General features: G+C 40.5%; 1 protein-coding gene across 2 annotated transcripts in view; it reads right to left on the minus strand.

The window, feature by feature from the left end:
- PRMT2 (protein arginine methyltransferase 2) overlaps window positions 1-18,801 on the minus strand; it is a 298,198-nt gene that overhangs the window by 20,234 nt on the left and 259,163 nt on the right. Inside the window, exon 9 of one of the 2 annotated variants that reach the window (XM_069225499.1) lies at window positions 3,260-3,431. In XM_069225499.1, coding sequence (XP_069081600.1) covers window positions 3,260-3,431 — 172 coding nt within the window. Of the gene's footprint in view, window positions 1-3,259; window positions 3,432-16,120; window positions 16,182-18,801 lie in introns of those variants that run through there. The other variant, XM_069225500.1, reaches the window with a different exon arrangement.

The following is an 18,801-nucleotide window of genomic DNA, read 5'->3' on the forward strand; positions in this document are numbered from 1 at the left end:
CATACCTGACCTCCCAATAGAGCACACGCCCCAGATTATACTGCTCAGGTATGTGAAGGAGATTCCGTCAGAACAACGAAAGGTAGTTTCACTTTTGCTGCTGCCGACCAAGCGACATGTGGCAATCTACTGGGGACACCGCCCAGTATAAAAAAAAAAGATGCTTGACTTTTAGGATGCAGTGTACTGTCAGGAAATTGGACAGCATACTGGGACCTCATGCCACCAAAGTCGCGACCCAGAGACATCTGGGCTCCACTAGAGAGATACTTGAGAGAGCAGGCAGACAGTGACAGGAAGGACCCCCATCTGCAAATGTTGAATTAAATAAACTGGCCCTGATGCCTAGGGCTCCCTGCGAGAAAATTCGCCCAGGCTGACTGCATGTCGGTGCAGCGCCACGGGCATGCCCTGAGAGGGAGTTGAAGTCTCGTTGCACCTGTATTGTGTGGTATCCCCCTTCCTAACTTCCCCTCTGTACCTTTATTGCTTTTTCATTTGGAATCCTGCACTACATAAGTAAGCTTTAACTTATTGGACTATTGTTTCCTAGGAATGGCGGTCTTCTAAAATGTGCCAATGAAAACTTTTCAAGGTTTACCGTGCAATTTGTTGTATTGTTCTGACCGGTTAATAAAAAGAAATATAAAAAAAGAAGAAAAGTTCCACTTCGTGATTGCTTACTGGCAAATAATGTATAGAAAAGCATCTTACGGTCCTAGTGTACATACCATACTTGAGGTTCTTTATCTTTGGCTGGGACGAGTTTGGGAGTTCAAGGTTCTCCTTTCGACTTATCATCCATCCTACGGTGCATTAAAACTGTCTGAACTTGGCATTCGCCTTTGAGGGCTAAGGATTATTGTATACTATGATTTTTATGGCCCAAGAACAGGAGCTGTTAAGCCCTGGGGCATGCTTAGCAGTAGAGGTCTTGGAGGGTCTGAGCGTTTTAATCACAAGAGAAGAGTTTGAACTGATAACCAGAGGGTAAATGGAGTTATCTGAGCTTCTGGTGGATTCAGTATCAGCACTGGCAGACGGCAAGATATAGTCTATCACAAAGAAATTGCAACACTTTCTGGTGTGCCAGAAAGGTTTCTGGCAAGAATTTTAGGGCTAGTATTTGGAGAGTGATCTTGATCCAGTGTGGTGGGCAGGCATTATACTGCATGTGATGATTTGTTATCTCCCAGCGGGCAGACTGAATGCTTTTCAGTTAACTCTTACAGGTAGGATTTGCTTAGCTCGTTAGCGGGTCATGCTGTGATGTCAGGACCCTCATTGGTGAGCGCTCTTTAGAGTGTACGCTTTTGAAATGAATAAGACCAAACAGGTTCCAAGAGCATAGAAATTACCAGCAGTAGCACATTATGAAGGTCTTCTTGCTAATTCCAAGTTAGCCGGACAACATTGGGTTATCTTGGAAGGAGTTGGAGTGGGCAGCCAAACTTTCCATTCTATCATGCCTTTTAGGAGAAATTCAGAAGTTCAGGCACTGGAACTGAATAGAAGGATACTTAATTCAGAGGAAGTAAACATTAACTTTTTTGAGAAGGAGGAAGAGGCCCAATATCGCAGTAAATTTGATATCATCTGTCTGGGACACCCTAGGATATGCGTGCTCAGTTGCTCAAAGTAACAAAACCTGGCAATGAAGGACCTCAAGAGGAGATGGTCGACACAACTTTTAACTTCTAATTTTGTGAGTAACGTGGGCTGCATTAGACACCTTCCATTTAGTAGCCCATTATGCTAAGTGGGACAATAGCTTCCAAAGACCTTCTTGTTGTGATGCAAGTTGGAAGATAATAGATTCACTGACCGGTCAGCTTATTTCACTTCCACAAGTTATATTTGAAATCAGGTACAGACATCGTTTCATTGGTTGTGAATAAGCTTTGAAGCAGCATTAACCTCACCTCCTACCCTGCCAAAGACTGTAAACTTTCAAAACGAAGGGATGGAAAACTATTAGAGCTGAAGAAAAGGCGGTACAAAGCTTACAAAAACTCCAAATTGGCATAAAGGCCTGCTAGGAACCAACTGAATTTGAACGAACCTGGATCTGAAACGCATCGTTTGGTGAAAAAAAAGGGAAGTGAGACACATAGGCACTGGGAAGATGCAAGGGAGGCAAGTGCAGTATAACCGGGGCAAAAGCTCTGAATCAGCATTTACATAAACATATCTAGTCTCATTCACAGTTGGCATGGAAGCCACAGGGTTGATAATGGGGACGAGCAAGGACATAGCTCCAACTGTCCCATTAAGAAATCTCGTTTAATAACAGATACATATGACCTGAAAAGTGTTACTTATTGGTATATCTCAGGGGAAGAATATGTCTCTTTTTGTGTAACAGCCAAAGGGAGAAACAAAATCTTGTACACAGCACGAAAAAAGGGTGATTTGTTTTTTTAACCTCATTGAATAGACACTGGGAAAAAGACTTTCACAGAAATCAGGTACCATAGGGAAAGATTTCTGTTTAGTTTACTAGTGGTAGTACCCGGAGAAAAATGCCTCAATTAATACCAGCGTGAGCAGCAGGCAACATCTTAAAATCCTATAGCTGAGGGAGTGGTTATTGCCATGGAAAGGGGGAGGCACTGTCTATCACTGAATGGCAAAGCCAGATAATATTGCTCTCATTCAAGTGAATACAGTACAAGGAAGGAGTTCTCAGTCACAACACTCAGCATTGGAGGGTGCTGAAAAGAGATGGAGGTGGAGCACTTCCATAGTCATAGGGTGAAGAAACAATCTTGCAGAAGGCGAAAACAAATTTGGCTCTCCTAACGTGATGCAGTACAAACTGTTATGATCACCTGAATATATTTCACATTCATGCAGACAGATGACACACCCCATTCCAGTCAGTCACAACAACAACACAATCAACGACTTGATGCACTTACACCGTCACCCGAAGTATACCAAGACACTTAGCAAATAAGAATAGTTACAGTACATACATGACTTACAGTACACCCCCAGTTACTCAAAATGTATACTTATACTCAGTGACGTACTGTTCACAGTTATGTAATGCAGACACATATAATTAATGATCTGAAAGGTGTGAATACACAAATAGAAAACACATGAATACACAATATGTGAGTCGAGTATACGTTGACATTTCACTTTCTAACACTTTTACGCACAAATACAGTACATGTGCACACAGTCATTAGTTCTTTACAGTACACACCGAATACATGCTGGCCGTTCACATTCACCAATCTTTACTTACTTTTATAGGTTCAGTCTGGCCTTCTGCTGTGACTGCAAAGCTCACTGTGACCTGCATGTGACGCCTCCACACAGGGTTTCTTTGAATTACTACTGAGCCAGTGACCAGATGACCTACTTGGACCTCCACTGGCTCATCCAACATAAAGAGGGCTTGCTTCCAGTGAGTAGCACTGCAAATGGTGAAGAAAGTATGTATTATGGATTCTGACACAGTTGTCTTGGTTAACATCGCATTCTATTGCATCCCCGGTCTCTGAAGTTTACAAACGAGCTGTTCGAATTCAACAGATCTTTCTACGGAGCGGTCCATGGGTTGATTACAGATCTGCTCTACATCTCTGGAGTTTCTTAGGAGTAGCTATGGCGCTTTACTACACTCTGGGATTTCCTATGGACCCATCAAACATTTCACTTGTGAGTTGTCTCACTGTGATCAATTCAGCATGGAATGAATTAAGGCCTTCACCCCTAGAGTAACACCATAGTTAACTTTGAGCTGTTTTGACTCTCTGTGGTGTGCAATGGAAAGGGTAGGCTCTTAGAGAGGTTTGCATTGCCTACTGTAGCTGTGCCATTGTCATTCTTGGATAATACCCTCCCTACTCATCTGGGTAGTGACAAATACAGTGGCTGCTCTATCACACTCTGAAGTAACTGTAGGTAACATATGTATCCTATTGCTTTCTGAACAAAAAATACGCAAATTAACTCTTTCAATGAGAGATAGGGGCAACAGGAAGAAATTGTCAAGCCGCTTGCAGAGTTCAATACTTTAGGGACAGTCAGTTACGAGATGGAGATATTTGCAAATCGTAGAGAGCAAAGCAGTACAATTAAACTGACATATTGAATATAAATGTTAATGATAGGGTGTGTTTGTGTGGCATTCCCTCCGCAAAATGTTCGTCTTTAAGTGCAAAAGTTAAATGTTTGCAGTTGTATCTCTTCCTACAGCAACATAACAAACCACGGGTGCGAGAATTATCATTTAGACTGCCTTAGGATTATTACTGGTCATAAGTACTTTAATATCGTCTTATCATGAATGACTTATGGGCATGTTAACAATATATCTATATGTAAAACCAGCAGCAGTGTTCCAATTAAGTTGTGCTCAGAACCAACAGAAGCCCACTAAGTAGGCAGAGACAGCAAAGACATTTATGAAGGGGACAATTTAAGTTGCTGAATGCCAGATATCAAGGAATGCAATCTAAATAACAGCCCAACTGCTGGCACCATTCCCCAGAACTATCAATGCATCTTGAGTCAAACAGTGTTAATAAATAACAGGCCCAGCTTCTAGCCCAACCACTGTAGGACGTTGATGATACAACCCAAGTTAATCCTCCTGCATCTCACACACAGACACTTAGACAACCCTTTGCTAATATGCTTCAAGCAGAAACGTGGTAGACTATACTTTATTAATTTAAGTGGATATGCATTTGAATGAGTGCTCCGCATAAACTAAGAGTATCATGCGCTTTTCATCTCAATTATGTGTATTCTAGTTATGAGTAAATCAATGTTCAAAGTGTCCAGGTATTGTCTCTTTTGCATTAGATATATTGATTCAAAGTATTTGCCCTTTTTGTAAATCACCAACACGATGGCAGCAGTCAGCTGGAAAAGGGGAGATTGCTTAACCTTTCAAATGTATATCCTTAGAACAGGTTTGTAACTTTTGAAGAAGTGCAAGATAATTTTTAGGATTAGCAGCAGTTAGCTCGTGCAGTATGTACAGCTGGCTCACACGGCCAGGAGCATTTGGCTCTCAGAGGCCCCACACAGATGCAGACAATGACAATATTATTGGCCCTGCCCCAGTTTATGGCGCTTGATTTAAAAAATATACAGTGCCAGATTTATTGACAAGTTGTGCAGCACGGTGCTGCGCCAAAATTGGAAGCGCTGTGCTGCATCACTTTAGAAACGTAGGGATGCATCGTATTTAACTGAATATGCGGGCACCCCAGCGATTCCCCCTGCTCTGGCGCTATATTTAGCTGCCAGCGCAAAAGCAGGTATCCTTGCACCATCGTGCAAGGATGTCTGTGTTGAGGGGTGTGATTGTTATGTGTGGGAAGGTGTCTCTTCCTGCACATAAACAATCACTAATGGCGCTTTGGCACTTCTGTGTGTGCTGCACAATGCAGCACACACAGAAGTGCCAAAGCGTCATGTTCAAATGATTGTTTATGTGCAGGAAGGGACACCTTCCAGCACATAAAAAATCATTTCTGGCGTTTTGCTTTTTCTATGCGTGCTGCAGAATGTAGCACGCATAGAAAAAGCAAAAAACAAGGAGGAATAAAAGTATTCCTCCTCGTTGCGCCCTGCTAACGCCACCCCTGGAGGTGGCGTTAGATTTTGGCGCTGCCTCAGGTTTACGAAATTTCATAAATCTGAGGCAGCGTCAAAATGCAATGGGTGTTGCTGTGGCCCGCCCACGGCAGCACCCATTGCACGCCCCTTTCCTCATACAGTGCTGCTGGGAAGGGGCCGTATTTACAAGGTGGCCTTAAGCCACAAAAAGTGGCTTAAGGCCACCTTGTAAATACGGGGCAGTGCTCATCGCCACAGGGCGTCACAATGATATGGATTCCCAGACTCGGGAGACAACACTGGTCTGTGTACAGATGGGCTGCAATGATAACAGGAATACAAAATGAAGTAATACAGGTGAGGTAGCTGACTGGGAAAATGGTGATTTATTGACTGGGCTTTTGCCTAGTGAGGGAGGCAGCCAGCCGCTCGAAGTCTATAGCTGAGGATCAGAACTCTTGCAGATTCTAGAACATATAATTGTAATAAGGTGGGGATCAGAGTGGAGGACTTGCCTATTGACTGAAGGGATGTTGTGGTTTAGAGTTTGGATCAATATTGATAGATTAAAATTGTAATCTAGGTTTACCTGCACAGGAAATAAGGAAACTAATAATACAGCGCAAATGTAATAATGTAAATTGTATGTTTATTTGAAAAACTCCCAAAACATTTTTTTTTTTTTTTAAAGTATCCAAGTATTGTCAGTAGACAGAATTTCCTACTACTGAGAATGGAGCACTCAGTTTGTTCACATCCCTTATATACTAATCTCACAAGTGGCGTGATTTCCATCTATCTAGAGTGTGAGAATGAATGAGACTTCAAATCAAATGGTGCAGGCTGAAATAGATCATCACAAACGCTAATTTATACCACTGCAGCTGCATATTATTACCACCACCATGATGTATTAAAAAATAAACACTATTTTCTTCTTGTAACACTCATCTTGTTTGATAGCGCTGTTGGACGTGGATCTCAAATATTTCTCAACGCTACTGATACATGTCCTGTCGGTGTGGATGCTAGAAACAGGTTGCTTGCCCCTAAACCAGTTGGGGTTCATGAAGAGTCAAGGGACCCTATCAAATCTGATAGCTGTAGGACAGTTAATGGAAAGAGCGAGTAATACCCGCATGCAATTGAATATGTGTCCTCAAAGAATAAGCTGTGGGAAAAGCTACAGTGTTGGTGGATTCCGCACAGCCTTTTGAGAGCTAGCAAGCTCCTTTACACACATACTTGGCTCAAGATCAGGGTTGGGGATGGGTCCCACCTGTCAAGGGAGGTGGGTACAGTGATTGGTCTTAAACAGTGGTGCGGGTTGCACCCCTCCTATACACTCTGTATGTTTCAGACCTCTCACCAGCACTGGACGAGTTGGTGTCTCATGCCCTGAGCCCCGGTGGACTGCCTCTATCCAATATCCTCTACGCAGATGGCCTGCTCCTTCTTAGTAACACCGAGGAAGGGGTTGCAAAGATTAATCAATCCCCTAACGATTTATTCAGAAGAAAACCAGTTAGAGACTAACCTCAAAAACACCAATGTTACCGCGCTAAACTGGTACATTTCCACGCAGGGAAAATGGCTTCTCAACAGATCACGGATAGAAGAAAAAACATCTACATCTATTTGGGGTCAAGCCTGACTCGAGTGCCACAAAAGGAAGCTATCAGAGGGAAAGCAGGGGCCCTAAATTTTGCCTTTTCGACCCTAGCAAATTCTCCCTGAGGACACAATCTCAAACCCCCAATCACAGTAATTAAGTCAAAACCGATCCAGAACCTATCATACGGAGGTGGAATAATGCTAGGTCTAGATGCTTTAGCCTGCTGGATAAGCTCATAATACAGAACTACAAGTGAATTTTCCAACTGCTGAAGTCGGCCTTGCCTGCGCAAGTCAGGCTTAAGTTTTCACTGGAAAGGCAACCCCAAGTCAGGGCTGGGGCCTTTATAAAGTGCTGCTATGAAATGATGAATGCTGCTAAGGATTTGCTAGGGCATACCGTTTGGGCCGTTATTAACTTACAAAGAGGGAAAGGTGGTTTTAAAAGGTATTTGCAGGACTGCATCAAGACCCTCGGTCTTAGTGAGCTATGGCAGTTAGACACAAGTGACCAAGCCTTTCAGAAACTTGTGAATAAAGGCACCAGGCTGCAAAGTCGGTGGGAAGGCAAACTAACACTAGCCAAGCTAGCACATGGATGGCTTGTGTTAAACTCATATGAGGAGCAACTGGATCAGTGCTTTTTCTTTTTTTTTGTTTTTGAGTCCTCCTACTCTATGGGCTTTAAGAGGAAACTAATGTCGATAAGACTGGGTGAGCTCCTACCCTAGATTTCAAGCTCAAGGGGCAGGAGGAAGGACAATTGGAGGATACAAGGTGTCGCTTATGCCAATGGAAAAAAGACACATTATTGCATGTCCACTGGCTTTGCCCCTGCCTAATCATGCAGCGGAGGGTCATGCTGCGGAAAAAATGTAAATCCTCAAGAAAAAGAACTTGCAGATCAGCCACCATGGAGTCCTTAAATCCTTGAAAAATTAAGCTGAACATTAGGCTGGTGCAGTTTATTGACATTTTTAAAAGACTGGATAAGGCCAAGGACCTCAGTAAGTAGGGCCATAGGCCCTCTGTTTTAGGAAGACACACATGGTAGGCTGTAGTTGTGCACAGATGGTGCTAGGTGACATAATAGGTGTGCAGCAAGAAATAAGATGCTTTTCCCCGTCCCGTCAAGCCTAAGGTTGAGCTCCTCAGGAGGACCACATAAAGGCACCAATGGTAGGCTGTGGATGTCGTCAGATGGAGCCTTATAAGTGGGCTGCATAGGGTCAGCAAGAACCAAATTGCTCATACCCCCTATACCGGCAAGTTTATGCAGAACCCTACAGGAGGGGCTTGTGTTTCCTGGGTTCGTTGGGCGCAAGTATTCTAAAGTTAATCAACTGTGGTCCTATGCTTGTTATGTACTATGCACTTTATAGCCCAAAGCACATCAGTTGCCAGCAGTTGTTTATAGGCCAATAAGTCTTCATTTTTTATTTCCTAACTGTTGAATGCATACACTTAATTGACAGGTATTTACATTTTGTTGTGTGCTGCAAAAATCGACATCCTTTCCACTCGCCGTACTGCAGGAAGACTGTCACATAATTCACTTAAAAAACTTTAACAATTCCTCTCACTTTGTAGTCAGAGAAAGGCAAGTAAACACCAATTCTATTTTAAAAGTTTGAGCAGTAAGCACCAATCCCATAATAAAAGCACGAACAACAGTTTGTCAGAGGACATAACCTGACATTTGATCTCTGCCTTTGAAGCACGGCAAACATGTCAAGATAAACACAGAATTTACTTTATTGCTAATCCTTTCCTAAACCATCAAAAACTGGCTCGCAACCGACCCACAGTTTGGGAAACACTGGTTTAAGGGTTTTGGATGCTATACTATAACATCATCTCACGACGCCACGCAAGAAAATACAGGATTGTTTAAAAATGTTAGGATTCCTGTAGGGAAAAGGAGTACAGAGTAGAAACTGAGAAGTATGGCTCTCTTAATGTCATTTCATACCTTTTAATTTGCCACCAAAATCTCTGAATGGAACCTTGGAAAGATGGGTGAGGGCGGGGTGATGCATATTTACTCCACACCCTACCACGGAACCATCTGATACTATGTTCTGTACTTTCTACTACAAGCATTCAAACTAGAGCATGATCTTCTGAAATCAGCATGGTAGAGATTGTACTGCTGAGGAAAAGAGAATCAGGTAATCCCATTCTCATGTTTAGTGGCACTATGCAGCCACACATGAGGGGGGTAATGAAAATACTGGAGGCATCAAGCAAAGGGGGATGAGATTTATATGGACTGAGCTTGCCAGCATTTCTTCTAGACAGACAATAGGCTCTTCTTTGAACGCAAAAGTATTGCGTCCCTTGGATCTAACACAGCCCCTGTAACTTTATGCTAGCGTCCCGCAAGTTGGTAAGTAAGTTGGAGTGTGTGTTACCTCTCTCTAGAACATTATCTCCCTCATTGTCATCCTCAATATTATGTCCCTGTGGCTGGTCTGGCCTGCAGATTTGCTGACTGCTATACCCATATTCATGCAGTATGTCTAAATTAGACTGCAGTGCCCATTATTAAATGACCAATTGTAATTGTATTTATATAGCACTAACTACCCCTGATGGAGCACTGAAGCGATTTACAACGAGTAGCACACTACTCTGGAACCCAAAGGATTAGTGTTGGATAGGTATAGGGAAATATAAGTTGCTAATATGGGTGTTAATTAGTTGATTGAATAGAACAAAGGAGGGACCGGGAAGGGAAGAGTCTAGATAGTATTATTTGGGAGATCATATTAAAGAGACGAGATGGGATGAGTCAAAGGAGGGAAAGAGAGGGTAGAGTCTAGAAAGAGTTACTGATCATAGCAGTAAAACAAGGTTTGGGATAAGTCAAAGGAGGGATACCAGAGGGAAGAGTCTAGGAAATGTTATTTTGGAGATCATAGTAATAAAACGAAGTTTGGGGTGAGTCAAGGTGGGATAGCGGAGGAAAAAGTCTAGAAAGGGTTATATGGGAGATCACAGTAGTGAAATGTGTTTTGGGGTGAGTCAAGGAGAGACAGAGGCGGGAAGAGTCAAGAAAGGGTCTTAGGGAGATCACAGTAGTAGAATGACGTTTGGGATGAGTGAAAGAGTGGAGGTAGAGGATATATTAAGATAGACATTTGATGAGACAAAGTAATGCATTGGAGAGTTGAAAGTTTGTATTTTTTTCTTCTTTTCTACAGTAGGAGTAAGGTAATAAATATATAGATACATAACATAGAAAGGATATGCATGCTTAAGGAAAATAATATAGAGATGTACAATTGTATTGTATAAAGTTCCATATGTGCAAGTATGGATAGATGGTTATAAATTCAGACTTTCAAGTGTTGCAGTATATAAAGCTAATTTATCAGTGTTTTTCATTTATTTATCTTTTATAGTTATTTTATTTTTTGTGTTTTTTTCAATATTTCAATAGTGAAGCATGTACAGATACAATTATTATCATATTTACATATTGTGATAAATAAAATTAACAGAGACCCATAAGCATCAAATCAAATATCTTATATGAAAACTATGCAATGACCTATTTGCATGTTATGCATTATATATATATATATATATATATATATAAATATATATTTAACCATAAACAATGTATTATTTGTTAAGCAGACCTAAAGAATATCTATATTTTTCATAATCATAAGTAGTATTTGCACGAAGAAATGTGCATATATATATATATATATATATATATAAAATCACATTATACATATCTACATGCACAGGCATATGCTGTACATTTATGTTTGAGTGTGAGGGACATGTAGGAAAGCGCAGACTTGATTAGTCTTCTGAAGATAAGGTAGTTATCCGTGGCTATTATGCTTGGGGTAATTAATTCCATAGTTTGGCTGCTTAAATAGAGAAAGGTGTACCACCCATGTTTTGTTCTTGTATGCTAGGGTTTTGAAGAGTGGTGCCAATCTTGAGCGGAGGTTCCTTTGTTTTATGTATTTGGTGATTTTATTCCCAATGAAAAGTGGACCTGTTCCATGTGTTGCTTTGTGGGTAATACAAAGCAGGTTGAAGGTGGATCTTCTGGCAAAGGGTAACCAATATATGGCCCTAAAGGCAGTGGAGATGCGGGCTTGTAGCTTTATCTGTAGGAGTAGTCTGACTTTGTTGTAGTTTTTTCATAGTTGGTAGAGATGATCCGTAGTAGAGACCACTGACGTAATTGAGTGTAGACAGTGCAAGAGAGATAGTAGCTTGGGCCTTGTGTGGAAATCCTAGGTAGGAGAAGATGTGTTGCAGAGTTTTCAAAGTAATTAAGCTTGATCTTGCTAACTTGTCCATTTGAGCATTCAATGTTAACTTGGAGTCCATGGTAATTCCAAGGTTTCTTACTTCCTTAGATACTTTAGGAGGTGGTTGCACATCGTCTGGCCAGGCGTAGAGTGAGTCATAATTTTTCCACTTGCCACAGATGAGTATTTCAGTTTTGGAAGCATTCAATTTGAGGTGGCTCCATGTCATCCAATGATCCATGGCTCTGAGGCAACTGAAGATTTTGGAGTTTCTGATGTCTTTGGGGCTTTCCAGTTTAAGAAGCCCTTGTGTGTCATCTGCATAGTTATAGCAAGTGAGCTGAAATTCAGTGATCATTGCAGGTAATTACTTCATGTAGATGTTGAAAAGGATGAGGTGACAGATCCTTGAGGCACCCCTGTTTTTGTGAAGTACCGGTATGGATGCAAACAGGAAGTATGGATGATATTTGTCCTGTTTTGAAGGTAGGATGTGATTCTGTTGAAAGTAGTCCCCTCTGTCCTGGCTTCGTAGAGTCTTTGAATTAGAGTGTCATAGTCAACTGTGTCAAAGGCAGCTGAAAGGTCCAAGAGAAGTAGTGCCGCAACCCCGTTCCAGTGTACTATGTTTCTAAGGTCATCCCAGATGGTGATGAGGGCAGAATCTGTGCCTCTTCCTGGACAGAATCCGGTTTGGAGTTTTCTTCAATGAATTGTGAAATCGGGGCAAATGATGCTCTTTCTAGAAGTTTGCCCAGGAAAGGTCCATTTGTAATCGGTCTGTAGTTGTTTTTGTCATGCGGGACCCTGTTTCTTTTCTTTAATAATGGGAGTATGCATGTCTTTCTGAAGTCTTTTGGAAAGATTGCTGTGGTTAAATAATTGATGATTTTTCTTACTGGTGTGGCAGAAGAGATAGTTAAAAGAATGTTCTTGAAGATGTGTGGTGACAAGGTTCAGAAGGGCAGGCAGCTGGCCTACCTGCTTTGACCAGATCCATAAATTCACTTAGTGATAGTGGTTTGAAGGACTGCAGAGGCTGGGTTAGCCTACCCATGGATGGGATTGTTGGAAATTGGTTGGTGCTGGTGATTTCCCTTTGTTTTAAATAGGATTCCAAAATGTATCCTTTGGTTGGGTATTGATCTGCCAGTGTGTTAGTAAATTCATGAGTCATGAGAGGAGTCCCTTTCGTTGCATTTAAGTTCAGTAAGAATTTTATAAAATGCTTTTTTGCACATTTAGCATTTTCTGTCTGAATAGTACTTTTTTATTGTTGCCTTGTATATTTTGCTAAGTTTGTGTAGGTGAAGTTTGCCTTGATTACTATTTGTTTTGAGCCAGGTGCGTTGCAGCTTTGAAATTTGTTGTTTTAGCTTTTTTAGTTCTCCATTCCTCCAATGTGATTGTTTTCTTTTGTCCTGTTTTGTTTTTCTTAGTGGTATTAGGATAGCAAACACTTCCTGGAGCCACTCAAAGTTTTTGAATGGAATTTGTGTCTTGGTCTGTGTTGGAAGTTAGTTTTGTTCCTAAGTATTCAAAATTTAGATTGTTCCACTGGTGATAAGTGGATGCATGTATGGTAGCCCACGGAGAGTTTTGATCCCACTGCAGAGCTCAGATATGCCACCTGGCGTGCTTGACCAGCAGGCCATCAATCCCAGCAGCCTCAGAGTCAACCTCACTGAAATCCAGGACTGAGAGATCAGGATCATAGCCAGAATGATCTGAACTCTCCTTTCTGTGAGAAAGGCACGAAACTGAACCGTGTTCAGAACGGCTCAGATTAAACAGAGCATCTGAGAAGGAGTCAGGCGTGACTTCTGCACATTGACAGTGAACCCCAACAATGAGAGGAGGATCACTGTGGTCTGAAGGTGGTTGACAACTGCCTGTGGAGAGCCTGTCTTCAACAGCAAGTTGCCATTGTAGGGGAGCAGTGGACCCCCTTACCTCCAGAGGACTGCTGCTACTACTGTTCTTAAAATGCTCTGGATTTGGGGGTCAGGAAGCTGCAGGGTAGGAACCTCACATCACCCGGGCGTACCTTTGTGGGCCAATGTATTGAACACATACAACACTTTGTGGACAGATTTTTATTTTTCTGTTAAAGACACCCGTCTGCAGGCTCTTTTTATTTAAATACTTAACATGTCTGATATCGAGTACAGTGGACAAAAGTTTCCATAGTGTGGAACACATTCAAATTTAAATCCATGAAGGCCTTCTTTTTTTAAAGACTTCACATCCAACACTGTCAGAGAGCCAAAAAATGAGAATTCAGTTAAACATTTGCAGTTAGAGCAGGAGTAGGAGGCGGGCATGTGTTTCGCTCCATACACATGTATTTTGTTTAACAGGAATTTCAACGTCTGATTGATACCTTTAAATATGGACATCTAGGGGAAGGGTACACCCTAGAGTTAGATGCCTATTTAGCATGAAAAACATTTTAATGAAAAAAAATGGCTAAAGGTAAATTAGGAAAAATAGGAGTGTTTGCATCAACATCGAGAAAATCTGGGATGCAAGAATAGGGCACATGAAAAAAGGGCTAAATTAAAACCAACCATTAATCTAAATATAAGAAAGGTGCCTGTATGTTTTTTTACTATACAGGACTATCATAAATGTCTTTTAATGTTATATAGGCCACAAATCCATAAAAGCAAGTATAACGAAAAATGAATTTGCAGAATTTCAAGAAAAGCTGGGGGAAACATATCTGTATTTTTAAGAGCTAATTAAGAATGGAGAGGAAATGTATCCTATGCATTGGTAGCAGGTATTGAACTAGCAAAGAGAGAAGTGAAAGTCCCCATTCTGGACGTGGTACTGGTGCACTTGATCCCAAAGATTTTCACTTCATCCTCCTCATAAAAAAGCTTTGAAAAGCAAGGTTCATCTTCTTCCTCTCATAAAAAACTGAAGTAGAAAGAACCATTAGTTCTCTGCTTTCTCTTAGGAGCCCATACCTGTTCGGTTTTGACAAGTGCAGAAGTCTAGTTTCTGTGCAGATGAGTTTTTTAGAGCGTATTGAATTGAACGTAAAATAGCCTGAAGCTCAATCCGAGGTCTCAATTGAGCTACTCTTGTACTAATCACATACAAAGGCTAAGCCAACATTTTAGTAGCAGACCTATGCAATGCTATGGCTATTAAAGTAAGTGCTAGAGCACTCTCTAGGGACAGCTGGATGCGGACAAAAATACAGAGGTTATGTTAGAGCTGACCCGCGTGCAATAAGATTAAGATCACACTGGGAAAGCTGGAAAGACGAATGAAAAAGACCAGCAATTTTTAAGAGCTACATCGGGTACAAGGACACATCAGGTTTGTAGTATGTCAAAACATGATGGCCATACTCTGCTATAATAATAAACCTCTATGAGGTGCAGTGTCAAATACTGGGTACAGCAAAGCTAAATGTTTCTTCAAAAGAAAGGATGCCGCGGACACGAAGAGCTGTTGTCACTGTTAGAGTTACTTAAGACCATACCCTCTCTATTTTGTATTCACATTGTTCATAGAAATGTGGCTGAATCCAACACTCCATGACCATCGCATCTGAAAACAGACTAAGAAAGCCCAATATAAATATTCATGAAGAACTATGCAAAACGCAAGGATGTGTTCTAGAGTATCGTCGTCAGAGGTATGGAGTTTGACATTAAATCTAATAATGCCTGAGGTGGTGGGAGGTTCCACTTCTGCACTATGTCAACTGTAGTGTTTCAAACTTCTTTAACATCTCGTGGAGACTGCAGTTTGGGCCACTGGAACAACATCAGTGAGAGAACATGTTAAGGGGTGGATCTGTTAAGGAAAGAAAAGAGACAAAAACATAACGATTATGTACACATAACCTTTATTCAAAGTATAGTTAAACTGTCTGTACATCTGTTTGCAGGTCTTACCTTGTGTATCATCCAGAAAGCATTGTTGCTTAGCGCCTTGCTGATGTTGGCTGGTAACTGAAAAGCCAGTCCCTGTCCTTAATGAATGCTTCTGTGGTTGGAGTGTTGCGGCTGCTCATGTATTCTGACATGGAGGCTTGGCTGATGATTGCAGCAAGTTGCCCAATGAAGATTTTCCCAAACACTGGGTTTGTGTGAGTGATTGCCTAGTGATCTCCGGGGGATTAGTATACTTTCTGCTTTAGAAATGGACTTGCACGGAAAAATTGCTAAACATAAGAACACACACCATACATTGTATGAATTCATTATTTTGATCTATTTGAGGGGTAATGGAAACGTTCCCTATTTTACCAGAGTGTCGATAGAGAGGATGCAACATTTTATGTAATATTCTTGCAAACTGAAAATGGCAAAGTACCCATATACATTTCAAGATCACCCCAGAAGGTATCAAAATACTCACCATCGGCGTGCAGGTTCTTCAGTTGGGACTGGGCCTCTATAAGAATATTGTCTAGTTCTACAAAGGTATTTTTTTTTGCTAAAATGCAAACAAAAAAACAAAAAGTGTCTACAAAGAAATAGGTGTTTGCTCATACAGATAGGATACAAAAGCTTGCTGCACAGTGGGAATCACAGTATCAACGCAATAAAAGCGAAAAAGTGGGCAGAAATTTGACAGATGGCTAACTCTGTCTATATAACAATACTTACTCATCAAAGTTTGTGGACCCTCTATTGTTAAACATATTTCTTCTAGCAGTTCTTCGTATATCTATATGCAAGTAATACAAAAGCACTGGTTACGGGTCATGAACATGTATCAATCAAAATCTGTATATTTACAGTTCAAAGTTTATAATGTAATAGAGGGTCGGGTACAGAGAGTAAGAAAGAGGTACACAAAGAATACAAAAAGAAAGGAGAACAAAACATGAAAAGAAAAGCATGCAAATATAAATAAATAGGAAATGAAAGCAAATCTGTGGAACATTGTGAGGGAAAATGCATACAGCTGTATTTTAAAATCAAATTAATAAACCAAACACGTTTATGTTTTCCGTTTCATATATATTTTAAATCAGTGCATCAAAATATACAATTTTAAGTGGTGGTTCTTCTAAAAAACCTCTCATTTTTTAAAGCAATAACCTGAAAGATTTTACAGAAGGCATGCAGCATATTTATGTATGCTCCTATATGGTATGAGAAGTTTGTTTTTTTCTGCTTACATATGCAGTGTACATAGTAATTTGATTATATTTATATATTTTTTTACTGACCAGATTTTTCTCCATTTTCCGGTTACTGTATTTTGAACTTCGGTTAAATGAAGCCCATTGCTCTGAATATGCAATAAACATACACCAAAAACATCTAATTTCAAAGATGTATCATAACTCCCTTCACTGATCTCAATATAAACCTAAACCCATTATCAAGAACTTCAAAGTACGTGCTTGTGATTTAAACTTGGTTGGCAGCCAGCAAATTGCTTGCAAGGTGGAGGCTCTGCCTTCATTCTAGGAGCTGAGTACCTGCCATATTTAGAGTTTCTCATCACTGTTGAGACATATTTTTACTGGCAGAAGCAATCTCGGTGACCCACTCATTCTTCTTATAATTTTGCAGATACAAATTACAAACTTGGCTTTTTCTGAAAAACAAGAAAAACATGTCCCTGATGCAAAGGGAGTTTTCTTGCATCACGTGTTGATTTTTAGGTCAAAGCCCATCTGACACTGTAACTGTTTGGTTGACTTATTAGGGACATGCTGAATGCTGACCAATAAAAGCATTCCATCCATTGCTTACCGTTGGCTGTGCGCCTTTTTTCACTCATATTTGCATTTTTTTCTGTTTGCTGGCTTTATTTGTTTTTGGCAGTTCAGCTTGACTTAGTACCTCTCGGAAAACATAACCTTCTTACTTCCTCACTGATGGGCTCTCTTTCTGTTCTTCCATGACTGCTCACTTTTTTGCAACTTCTTTTTTATCACTTCATGATAAAGCATGTTTTAAAGCTGTCTCTCCTTCCATTCTTTTCTGCCCCCCCAACCTGGGGTTCTGCAAGGCAGTTTGTGGATTCTCCAGTCACTTTTACCAGAAGCTGCTTTGGTTTTTCCCTCAGTTTTTGAGGCAACGTTTTATACATGAAAGTTTTGTTTTGTTTAGAGGTTGCTTTTCACAGGCATGCTTCACTAGCTGCCACATCATGCCTTCCACTGGTATGCCAGAAGCTGTCATTTGGTTTTACAACTGTTATTATTTTATGGTCAAATATCCCAAGGAGTCAGCATGGTGTTATCTTCATAGCATGCCAACAAACATCCCTGACCCATTTGCTGCTTGACCTGGGGCCTGAACAGACAGTAAAATATATGAATTGTCCAGAGGTTTGCTGGTAATGGAATTTGCTTCTCTAACACAAAAGCCACCATCTGAGCACACGTTTATTTTTTTGGGAAATCTACCCATACATCCCAGTAATTAACAGTTCAATTTGGTATTCTATGATGATGCTTTTCTATTGGATGCTTTTGTTCTGTTACCAAGCATTCTCTTAATCTCTTGGAATGTGCTTTCCACTAGGTACAATACCTTAACATCAGTTGTATTACTCAGTAAATTTCACTTATATTAAATAATTGAATATGCAGAGTGTTGCCTTTCTGCATTTAATACAATAATTGTACAAATGCATATAATTTTGTTTTCATAAATCTAGCCTCTTTCCCAGTGCACACAATGTTGCATGTGTGCTTTTTTTTGTAAGAAAACTATAATAGAAAATGTATCTTTCCAAATTGGCGTTAAGCCCATCATGTAGGGGAGACCATGTTCTGTTTCTTTGAACGTCCATATTCTTCCTAATAAACCTCACATGAATTGGATTATTGGGAACCCTATGTAAAATAGTACATGTTGTAGGCCACTGGAGCCCAGTAGCTTCATGGTCATATCTGACTCATGTTAGTTTGCATGACTTTACCACGAAAGATAGGTATGTTTAAGATATATATATATATATATATATATATATACACACACACACACACACACACACACACACACACACACACAAACCATAACTCCCCCCTTTTTGACATTTTACTCCTAGCCTGTCTTTACCCTACCCACCCCTGAACACTAAAGTTACCATTACCACTACCCACCCCTAAAACCTAAAATCATCTTTACCAACCTTTGCCAGTATCCAGCACTAAACTCTAAAAATTACCCTGACCACCCTTTACTACTTCCCACCGTATACCTTAAAATTACCCTGTGGTTTCTAGAATTTAAACCTGAACATTTCACCTAATAACGTTACTTTAACCTTTTTTTTTTTAGTGAATATCTAGGGTTTTTTTTAAAGGTTTTTTTTTTTTTTA

This window comes from Pleurodeles waltl, chromosome 3_1 (assembly GCF_031143425.1).
Source record: "Pleurodeles waltl isolate 20211129_DDA chromosome 3_1, aPleWal1.hap1.20221129, whole genome shotgun sequence".
In the NCBI taxonomy this organism is placed as follows: domain Eukaryota; kingdom Metazoa; phylum Chordata; class Amphibia; order Caudata; family Salamandridae; genus Pleurodeles; species Pleurodeles waltl.